We start from the raw sequence: 11,832 nt of genomic DNA, 5'->3' as shown, positions 1-11,832 counted from the left end.
CAGAAGTCCATGGTTGCAGTTTTGCTGGCCCCCCTCCTTACTTCACCGAGAATCGAGAATTCTACCATTTCACGGTCGCTAAGCCCAAGACGGCCTCCGACCACCACATCTCCCACCAGTCCTTCTGTTTGTAAACAGCAGGTCGAGCGAGGCACCTCCCCTGGCAGGCTCACTTACCAGCTGTGTCAGGAAGTTGTCTTCCACGCACTCCAGGAACCTCCTAGACTGCTTCCTCTCTGCCGTGTTGTATTTCCAGCAGATGTCCGGGAAGTTGAAGTCCCCCACGAGAACAAGGGCTAGCGATTGTGAGACTTCTGCCAGCCACTTGCAGAATGCTTCGTCCATGTTTGGTACAAGTTATCTTTAAGTAAAAGTTCACTTAAAAAGTACAGTTGCCTTCAGAAACCCACCTCAGATCTCTTGTTTGGATGTGTGTTTGTTTATTTAGGAGGTTTGGGCTGGGGCAAGGCGGGGAGCAGTTGGGGATTTGTTTAAAATATAGACTTCACATGTGATATTCTTGCTTGGCAGGTTTTAACGTAACTGCAGGTGTTGACCATGAAACTGGCTTTGTCTTTGGAGGGAACCGCTTCAATTGTGGCACTTGGATGGATAAAATGGGAGAGAGCGACAGAGCTCGCAACAGAGGAATTCCTGCTACTCCAAGGTACAAAATCGAGGCTTTTGGGGGGGATTTTTTAATTATTTTTTTTTTAACTGAAATTATTCTGCAGAACTACTGTGCCTTCCATTAACACATCTGAAAGGTGATCTCTCAAATGTTCTAAATGTTTCTGCCTACTAAAATGTTAATGGTAATTTTTTTTCTTTGTGCTTATTTGAAGAAAAAAGGCGTGGTTTTAGCAGGTGAAGCCCTCAGCCTCTGGCATGGTCTTAGCTCCAATGCAGAGTCAACTTTTGAATTCAACTAGTAAAATGTAATTTAGGAAAAACTGTATCCTTGTAGCACTAGCAGTACTTCGTTATTTAGACTTATTATAGGAGATACCTATTGATAATTGTTGTGTTGTTTGAATGCTGCTTATTTAGAATTCAAAAATAGCTACATCATCTAAGTTTTTAAAGTTGAGATCAGACATTTTAAAAATAAGCTCTTTACTATGTGCTAGCAAACTGCTGCAGGCATCCTTGCTTGAGGTTAGTACAGCATCGGTTTCAAATCGATTGCCATCTGTGGGTGAGAACTGAAGGAAAACATTATCTTGCTTGACAAGTCAGGCATTTTAATTGGGAACCAAGAGAGGTTGAGGTACCTGCCCTAAAGAGGCTAAATTGGTGATGCTGGAGAAAAATTTTACATCAAGAGGCAAAACTCAATAAGATATAATATGAAATTTGCGCATATGATAATCATCTGAATATCACCTGAAAAATAAGCAAGCCCAAGAAGTGCATTTCAGCGCTTATTTTAATGTTTCACTTTTGACTTGAGTAATCTATTATGGCAGCAATGTTACCTAAGTTACCAAAGTGCATGTGAGGATGAGAACCTCTGTATTGAACACTTTTAACATCAGAGGATCAAGTTGTTTGGGGCTGATCCTTGTTTCATGTTCTTAATCACTGGTATAAAATTATCTTAAATCTGTGCAAATCAGCTGGGTATGATAATACCCCTTTAAATTAGTCTATTGTACAGAAGAAAAGTATCTGTTAGCCGGTTTGCAATCAAGCTCATTCCCTGACTCTTAGCTTGATAGAAAACCACCCTTTTCTCCATTGTTGCTTCATCAGGTGGAATCCTACTGATCTAAATAAAAGTAAATTGACAGAGTCTGCTAATGCTAATGTTCTCTTCTCTTATTCTTGACCCTTCATGAAACTCAAAAGTACCCTATAAAACTGAGTGTGCCTAAAAGTGGCATATAAGCTTCAGCGTAGATAAAGTGAAGATATGCATGTAGGGGAAAAATAATCTAAACCATGCCTACACAATGCTGTCAGAACTGAGCTACAACACAGGAAGGAAATCTGAGTCATTGGTAGCTTTCTGAAATCATATCTTAGTGTACAGCAGCAAAAAAGCTAATAAATAATAATACTGTCATCAGTAAAGGTTTTTAGCACAAGACAGAGGGCATCATTCTGCCTCTTTGTGAAACCTTGCACCTGCAAGATGCACTTGTATCTTGAGTTTTACATGTAGTGCTGGTCTCAAGAAGGACATAATAAAGGATGGTACAGAGAAGGGCAGCTAAAACTCAAAGGGATGGAGTAGCTGCCTTGCAAGGAGACGTTGGAATGTCTGAGGACTCTCATCCATATTCTCCTGAAAACGAAGAGAGGTATGACTGAGGTTTAGAAAATCATGACAGTAGTGATGATGATGGAGCTGTTATTCACAAAACACGGCAATACTGTAGAACTTTGGGATGCTTATATAGGAGAAATAGGGGACAGCAGGGAGAAATAAGATACTTGCAGATTTTTTTTTTTTTTTCTTCAGTTACTTATTGAACTTTAATAGCCTTCTTAAAGTAATTCTTGGGCTTTTTTTAATCATTATTATTTTAGAGATGGTTCTGCTGTGGAAATTGTTGGCCTGTGCAAGTCGGCTGTTCGCTGGTTGCTGGATTTATCTGGGAAAAATGTGTTTCCATTCCGTGGAGTCACTGTAAAAAGACATGGTAAAAACAGGCACATCTCATAATTGTGTTACTGGAGTATAAAAATAACTAAAATGATGAAATGGTGGCCATATAACATCAGGGATGTTATACTCAAGAAGGTTTAGAGGGAAAAGGGGAAAAACTTGGGAAAGTATCTTGTATGATTAAAATCTTTTGTTACTACAAAAATTTATTGAGAGCTGATACTGTCTTGTCAATATTTCAGATATTTTATTGCATGTATTAAGGTGTGGAATACAAATGCATTTTGGAGCTAAATACCATTTCTCAAAATGGATATAAGTGATAGGATTATTATGTATTATGATGATACATATCATTCATTACAAGAATGCTAAGTAAAATTACATGACACTTCTTTTCTTTTTCTTTTTTCCAATATTCACAACACAGAAAACCACTTTCTGTGAATATTTACATAAATATCTTTAGATGTCCCTTATGTTTCAGAGGGATACTGCTCTGGTTATGAAGTTACTTTACTTTGAGCTTACCCAGCCCAAGTGAATATATGTGCCCTGTAAAGCGCTTTTACTCTTCAGTAAAGGATAATATTGGAAAACAGTTAATTTAATGGTTCTTTTATTCTGTTTTAGAAAACGTGAATGTAAGTTTTTGTGGGGTTTTTTTCTTTTCCTATCTGTCCTAGACAGTACAGATTCTTAGGTCATGAACTTACCTGTCACTTCAGGATTTCTTAAAATCTATGGCTAGAGTAAGACAGTTTAGAATTTGATACACAGCAATATTATAATCCGTAGATGTAGAAATAATATTTATAGGACTTGTCTTATCTCTTTTGTTCCAGAATCATAAGCAACTTTTTTAGATTCAGTTTAATGTGCGTATACACCCTTCTGTTGTTAATCTCATGTAACTGAGTTTAAATTTCATTCATCTAACGCTGAATCTATTTTAAAACAGCCTTAATTCCTATTCACAATCTATGCCTTGTTTCTTAAGAAGAGGCTTAGTGTTAGAGTTTCTAGGCTTTTTGTTCTTCTTGCCATATTGTCAATATTGACAATACTGGTAGTATTGTCCTTTTTGCTATATTCCCATTGTAGTTTAAGAAAAACAGGTGATACTTCTGCACTCACCTAATATAAAGCTAATGTACAATTCTTTACTATTTTTGGTTCTTTCATGAAAAGCATTGCTTATTTAAGATGTAAGTGTATCTCAATCAGGAAGATATCCCTAGCACAGTTCTGCTGACTGAAACCTGATGGTTTTTCTAGTCTCACTTGAGCTGTTCCTGTGAACTGTAGAATTGGCCTAAGCCTGGGGAATCACTGTTGTGTTAAGTGTCAGGAATTCAGGCAGAGAAAGCTTTTAAAAGTGACATTATCCTAATGTTTTGACACTCCCTTTGAAGTCTCCAAAATAGCAAGAATACGTACACCAAGTACTGTAAAAGAGTTGACATGTTACCATGCTGAAATGTTAATTATAAATTTTAAACTTACTCAATTAAATATTTACTATAGATCACAGTACCTCATAGTGTTTGCTTCTAGCTAACTGCAAGTTAAAAAATGTTGTGTAAAAAAGTTGTGCATGTGTTGGGGTTCATCTGTGGTATACTTCAACTTCTAGATAATAACTTTTTGCAATGCTACTATGGCCTTTATTGTGTTAGGAGTATCTTAAGTAAAACTTCAATAAGCAAAACAGTACAAATAGACATAAGCATACTTCTGGTGTTACCACTGTGGCTGTTTTCAGAAAATAAAACCTGTATGTCCATCTTGCAGGAAAGGAGGAGATTATCACATATGATGAGTGGAACAGAAAAATTCAAGGACACTTTGAAAGGCTGTTCTTTGTCTCTGAGAACCCAGCAGATCCTAATGAGAAACACCCAAATCTCGTTCACAAACGTGGAATTTATAAGGACAGCTATGGAGCTTCAAGTCCATGGTGTGATTACCAACTCAGGCCAAATTTTACAATAGCAATGGTTGTGGTAAGTGAGGAGGGGTGGGGAGAAGCATTTGCACATAAAATTTTCTTTATTATTGAACTACTTGCACTGTAAGGTTCATCTGCATGGCATTTTATCAGGAACATACATTGCTGAGAATAACTTTTTGAAAGCCTTTCTTTTCCATGGTGTTAACATTGGTCCATCTTGGAGTATCTCCTAAAAATACATCCTTGACAGGACTTACCTAGATGAAACTGCTGTCCAGCATGTAGCTAGGATAAATTTGCAGTGCTCACTGTATTCAGAATGTCTTTTAAGGTTAGGTCTGGCTTTTCCTGTCAAATTAGCTAAAAAGCATGGGTTGTTTGTTGTCTTTATCAGGTTCGTAAAGAGCTTCAGTACTAATACTTGGCAAGTGTATTTAACATGAAATAAAACAAAGCACTGGATAGCTTCTGTCCTCTTGCTTACTCTGACTTGTAGGTTCCAGAAGTTGATTCAGTAATACAAAACTTTGGCTTTTGTGGTCTTCTACACTTGTATACACAGTCTTATGTGTGTACATGTGCAGAGTTTACTCATTAAATCTTTATTATTTTATTAGGCCCCTGAGTTGTTCACACCTGAGAGAGCTTGGAAAGCTCTGCAGATAGCAGAGGAAAAACTGCTTGGTCCATTAGGCATGAAAACCTTAGACCCAGAGTAAGTATAGTAGAAATAAGAATCAGTGTTAATTTACAAACATGACAGTAGGAATTATTTGACATGTGGGGTAGTATTTCTTTTGTTAAAATCCTCATATATACCTGTGAAATAAGGCTGCAATAAATACTTCTGGAACAATTATTGTTCTGTTCTAAAAGTCCATGCAATTGATTTTATTTATGTAGACAATCACCAGGTGGTTTTGGATGCCACACAGCAAGCGAGTCAAATTTGGTATCATAAAAGATGTTGAATTTGCATCTTGATACATACTTATATATGATATAGTGCACAGCACTACAGTTTGAGTAAAAGCATAAGGGCAAAATTATGAATTCAAGTCATTCCAAGACTTGAACCATTTTCCTACTAGTGTAAACCGTATTTGGAATTCCATTGTCATATAAGATACAGAACCTGGTGGAGACCTCCCTAACTTAAGCATTGTTAAATGTAAATGCCATGACAAATTTTTGTTCATTTCTGCTTTCCATTTTTATGTATCATTTTTGTTAAGGCTTTGTTTGCATAATCTATTTTTTCTTTCTTGCAGTGATATGGTTTACTGTGGAGTATATGATAACGCTCTTGACAATGACAACTATAATGTAGCCAGAGGTTTTAATTATCACCAAGGACCTGTAAGAGCTAGTTTTGTTGATTTTTGGAAAAAGTGCTGTCACCTTTTCAAACTGACACCTATGACAGTCATCTCTTTTCATTCTTTGCTTAGGAATGGCTGTGGCCAATTGGATATTTTCTTCGTGCCAAATTGTACTTCTCAAAGTTGATTGGTCCAGAGATATATGCAAAAACTGTAGTTATGATTAAGAATGTTCTTTCTCGCCACTATGTTCACCTTGAAAGGTAAGACACCAACTAACACAGATTCAAAATATTCATTCAAGCTAGTGGTATCTACTATCCAATTTCATGTAAAAGTACAGATCTATATATGTAGAAAGCAGATGCTGTTTATATTAAAGTTCACCACTATATGTGCTATTGCAGATCTCAAGTCAGGTTTCAAGTACAGCTGAGATCTAGTGCTTTTTATAGACTGCAGAATTACTAATCCTTACCCACGTGAAGACTGGGTGAAATAAACCTTATGTAAAAATTAGGATCTAATTTCATACAAAAAATGAATTTTGGAAAAAATGTTGGTGAGTTGTCTTTTAAGAAATCAAAATATTTCAAAACAACCTGCAAAACAAAATAGTTAAAGGGCTAGTAGTGACAGATTAGAATTGTGGCAGATAAGCTGATGCAAAATATTGTTAGGATTTCTTCTGTTATAAATGAGGAAATTTAGTATGACAGCGTTTCAGAATCTTAATAACCTTGATATTCTAAAAAGGCAGAGGAACTTGCTTATGGCCCTTAAATGTTCCTCTGCATTTTGAGTTCTCCCTCTTAAAGACCAAAGCACCAAACCCACACTATTTTTCCCCTTTATCTGTTATATTTTTATTTTTTAAGGATTTGAGACAAACGACAACAAACAAAACAAAGATCTTGCCCTTGATATATATTATATTCCATATAATCTGTTCTGCAGTACTTCTAATAGGCATTTATTTGTACCCATAAGAGTAACTCAGTAGGACTGGCCATGACAGAAGGGTTTGTCTGACCACATCAGGAAGAAAAGAGATTTGTTAAGCAACTTTTTGCCTTACGTAGTGTCCTGTCCCAGGGTCTTGTTTGGTAATACTACCAAACAACTTGCAGCTTGGTAACATTCTTTGTTTTTTCTGTCTTACTACTTAAGTAGTATGCTTTTACTCTGTTTTGGAATTTCATTTGTGTACAGAATTATTAATGTAGCAACAGGCTCAACTTACAAGTATTTCTGTAAGTATGTTGGTTTGTGGGGTTTTTTATTCCTATGGAGGAAAAAAAGGCTTATGTAGTCATGCTGTCTTCCAGCCGTTACCACTTTTTAGCACCATAATCCAGTTTCAAGTGTAGTTTGAATACCATTCATTTATCTCAAAGATCATTCGTATTCTTCCAACTGCAAAACTAGCTGAATGAGAAACAGGAGCAACATGCCAGTAGTGTAAGTTCAGATATTATTAACAGCAAAGAGTCTACTTTGGAGGAGAGGCACCCCCACAAAAAACTACAATTTCCAGCTGCAGGGAAAAAAGAAATTAATTAGATCTCAGTTATTAAAGAACGTACTGTGCCTGTAGGACAACAGACCTTTAGTCATGGTTTTCAGTTTCCTACTGAGATAATCTTCTGAAAGGTTTTAAAATGAAATGTTTTGGTTTTTTTTTTTTATTTTAGTGTGTAACAACAATACTCATTTGTTTTTTTTCTTTTATCAGATCGTCCTGGAAAGGGCTTCCAGAACTGACCAACGAAAATGGACAGTATTGCCCTTTTAGCTGCGAAACTCAGGCCTGGTCGATTGGTGTTATCCTTGAAATCCTTTATGACTTGTAAAAGTTTATTTTGATTGATTTGATGAAACTTCTGTGGTCTTATTGGGCATAAATGAACACTTGGCTTACACTGCAAGGGAAATATCCTGTTCTGCACAATCACTTAAGCTGTGTCCTGACTTTCAAAGACGCTGAATGCCAGCAGCTCCTATGCCTTATAACTGTGTGGGGCTTGGGCTGTTTTTTGAAAATCAGGCCATGACAATAAAATAAAACTGCAGTGCACACTTGATGCAGAAACTTTTAGTAAGGAGCAATTTTAAGGATATGCACAAACTTAATTTTAAGTAGCTTTGGTTTTTTAGACTTTTCAAATCAAAATCTTAACGTAACAAAGTGAGGTGGCTCTTTCCTGAGCTAAAAATAAGTAGCAGAGCTCTTAACGTTTTGGTTTTTTTCTTTGTCTCTTAAAGTGAGTGGATGTTTTGCAAATGCATGCTTAAAGGGGAGTAGACTAACCTATAGCTTTCTAAGTTTGGTATGCTTTGTGCTGTAGCACCATACATTGATGAAGGCATAATATGTTGTCTCTCTGTTGAACTGTATTATGGAGATTTTTTTTTTTGTATGTGTTCAGTTGAACACTCCATTAAGCAACCACAGAAATAAAGTTTACGAATACTGTAATAAACCAACCTTTGAAGTTACACATAAAATTTTCAAAAACTTTAAACTGCTTGGAGAGTTAACTTGAGCAATAATGAGGTAATATCCTATGCTAATCCATTTTAAAATTTACTTAAATACTGTGGGCCATGCAGCAAAACTATTTCTTCATTTAAATCTGTTTTTCACCATGAGGAATTCATAAGAAACATGTGCATGTGCATACAACATACAGCCTATACGTTAGGGGAGGCCAAAGATACAGAAATCAATGTCCTTGACTGCTTAATTGAATTAATTTATTGAAGAAGTATGGTCACCTCAGCCCTTTTTTCTTAGGAAAATCCTAGCTCTGTTGAAGCAGATGGTTAACGTCAGTGGGAAGAGGTATTAGCCTACCACCAGAGAAGAGAAGATGAGGTTTCTAGGCCTTTTGAAATTACACCAATAAGAATAAGCATGCTACCCCTATGTGTTGTTCTTTGGGAACAGCATCCAGTGAACATGATGCAAAACACATACGTTCTTTCATATTTGGATGCCTGCATGCCCTTACTGAGTTCAGCTCAGTGTTCCCAGACTGAAGGGTGGTTGACAGAAGTGCAGCCTCAACTCTCTGTTCATGCGATTTTTCCATCTTAGTGCAATAAACAGGCAGAGTGTGAGGCTGACAACACTTCCCACGTCGCGGGGGGGGAAAGCAAAACTGATATTGCATTTCTTAATGTTAGACAACATATGCTGAAAAAAATATACACAGGATGTAATTATACTGCACTAATAACACGTAGGTCAAGATTTTATTGTATCTGTATTTTAAAGTTTCCGTACCCCATCTAAAGTACAGTGCAAGTGTGCTGTCCTGTTCAGGGAGATGCGTTACAGATAGATACACATAAGGGCAAGTTAATAGGCTGAAGATAGATGAATTGTAAGAAGTGGCTATATTCACACTATTTATTTGAAAGCTTAATAAGTATTTGAACTCCCTTGCTGAAGTGTTCAGTATTTGGAAGGTATGATTAGGGAAGGCCTATATTGTACCTCAGCTTCTGAGCTGCTGCAGTACATGGGTTGGGAAATTTTTATTTTCTCGACACAATGCATGAGAGATGTCATTTGATCGAAAACGTTACTGAAATGTCAGCCATAGATATTTTTTTTAATGTGCAAGAGGCATATAAAGTATTTCTCATAATGTACTGAACTTTCCAAAATTCTTGATAATGATATTGAGGTTTAAGTCCTACCGTATCAATAGCTTTTTACTGTTTTCCTAGATAATTATTTCTCGTTTATTATTTCAAGGTATGTTTTATAGCTCCTATGGTTTAGAAAGCAGGAACAATATGGCAAAATAAATTGTTCTTACTTGATGAAAACATTTTAAAATTGGAAGTGCAGCTTAAGAGCTATGACTGTTGAAAAAGACTTCCACAAGGTGTCAAACTATATACATTGGCAAGAATGCTCTTCCGGTGTTGGGAAAAAAAAAAGTGAGGAATTATTCATCAAAACCTTGCTACATTATTACAGATGACTTTCCACTGTTTTGCGAACTGCACTGCTGATAGAGACGGCATATTTGTCACTGCTAGGGGTTTTTTTTCTAATTCAATAATAAAATTTTAAGGAAAAATCACCACTATGTACACAAAAACACATTATGGAAGTTCTAAACATGCCCATTTATAATGCTGCTTCTGCACTGATTAGTTGAGCATAGTTTTAGTGACAGATGAATGTTTTAAATAGGAAAAAAATATGTATCGTATTGGTTGACTTTGCTGTTAAGTAGCAACAAAAATAAGATTTGAGGTGTTAACTGTTGAGGGGGTTGGTGGTGGATTTGGTTTGGCTTTTGGTTGCTGGAGGTTTTTTTTTGGGGGGGGGGGGTTGTTAATCAAAGCTACTCAACAATTTGTCGAGCCAGACAGTTTAAAAATGAAGAGGGAAGAAAGCAATGTTAAATCTCACACTTATATGAGCTGGTGTTCATCTAGGTAAACTCTATACTGAAGTCATTGTCCCCTTAAAATAGCTGACTTATGTTGACCGATCCTGAACTGTATTTTCATTCATTAATATCATTTATATTATGTATTCAAAAATGTCTAGTAATGCAAAGTTACAATCAGTAAAATACATTTTAGAAATAAGCCAGTATGTTTTAGAAATAAACTAAAGAACTTACTAAGAACTGTGAATCCATTGTGTTCCAGTTGGTGTTTCTTGATCTGTATGGTATTGAGACTTTTTTTTTCCTTCCTCCCAGTTGAAATAATTTTGACTGTTACCAGTGTTTGTACAGTTAATAGCTCTTGATTTATTCAAAGATGATTAACTTGCAAATTCAAGTAAAATAATGTGTTATTCTTGCACTGCATGTTGTAATATAAAATGGAAATACGAGTTTTACATGTGTCTGTCTAGCACAGCAACAACTGATTTTAGAAAATGTCATTATTCATTTATTTCTGAAATGCACAAAATAAAATTCTTTAATTCAGACAGAGTTAAATTGTTCATGTGGTGGTTTGGAAAAAAGCCAAACATTAGAGATGCTACTGCTACTGTTGGCAATTTTACACACAGTGGAGAGATCATGAACTCCTCAGGTCAAATACTAATAACAAGTGCCTAACATAAATTGCCAACTCAGTAAAAAAAAAAAAAAAAACAACACATAAACTTGAGCCCTATACACAGATTCTTATGTTTGTGTCAATGTCAGCTGTCTCAACTGGGCTTGAGTGGGACTGGGCTAGAAGAGCTCTGCATGTCCCTTCTGCTATAAATTATTATATAAATTTAAGTTGTGTTATTGCAAATTCCCCAAGAGAACAGTCTTAAGGTATACTGATTAACACAGTTATTAGTTAACTTTTGTGCAAAATTTCTGTTGCTATAGAGAAGGGATTTCATGTTCCAGCTCTGCTTCGTAAAATCAGTGTCTCACAGCACAGGTGACTGATAGAAAGTGTTTTGCAACTACCCCATTTCATTGCATGCTTTATATTTATCTAATCCTCTATTGAAGAATTCCCTTTAAGAAAGTAATTTCTGGTAGTGTAATACTTTTAATTAAATATCCTATTGAAAAATTTTTAAGGAAATGTAGAAATGACCGGTTGCTGGGTTGCCAAGGAGGGGGAGAGCTGGTAACCTCAGAGCTGCCCCCTCTGAAACCTCATGGCACCTCAAGCAGCTAAATCGAGGAATAAATGGATGAAGCGTTGGTGGTGACCGGGCAGGTTTCTGCTGAAAGCTCCTTTTGAGACCGCAGATAGTAATTTGGGAAACATCTTTAGTCAGGAAATTTGAGATCTGCCCGTGTTGCCGTGTTACTGTAGGTCACCCTAGAGAGGCAGCTAGTCTCATCATCTGAGAAAGGGCTTTCCCCTTTCCAGGTGGCTGCTGGCTGGGGCGAGGGCCGAGCGGGCTGCCCTGCGGGCTGAGGGGCCTCCCCGGGGCCGCGGCCCTT

The 11,832-nt window shown here is 36.6% G+C and overlaps 1 protein-coding gene across 1 annotated transcript in view; it reads left to right on the top strand.

The window, feature by feature from the left end:
• Positions 1–10,862, top strand: part of AGL (amylo-alpha-1, 6-glucosidase, 4-alpha-glucanotransferase) — a 42,056-nt gene extending 31,194 nt beyond the window's left edge. The window contains exons 28-34 of the mRNA XM_009333748.1: positions 532–667; positions 2,536–2,648; positions 4,409–4,620; positions 5,186–5,283; positions 5,840–5,927; positions 6,020–6,153; positions 7,626–10,862. Of these exons, the coding sequence (XP_009332023.1) occupies positions 532–667; positions 2,536–2,648; positions 4,409–4,620; positions 5,186–5,283; positions 5,840–5,927; positions 6,020–6,153; positions 7,626–7,743 (899 nt within the window). The 3' untranslated portion in view covers positions 7,744–10,862. The remainder of the gene's footprint in view (positions 1–531; positions 668–2,535; positions 2,649–4,408; positions 4,621–5,185; positions 5,284–5,839; positions 5,928–6,019; positions 6,154–7,625) is intronic.
• The last annotated feature ends 970 nt before the right edge of the window (positions 10,863–11,832 follow it).

Source organism: Pygoscelis adeliae, unplaced genomic scaffold (genome assembly GCF_000699105.1).
Source record: "Pygoscelis adeliae isolate BGI_AS28 unplaced genomic scaffold, ASM69910v1 Scaffold10, whole genome shotgun sequence".
Classification (NCBI taxonomy): domain Eukaryota; kingdom Metazoa; phylum Chordata; class Aves; order Sphenisciformes; family Spheniscidae; genus Pygoscelis; species Pygoscelis adeliae.
This window is presented reverse-complemented; position numbering and strand designations above follow the sequence as displayed.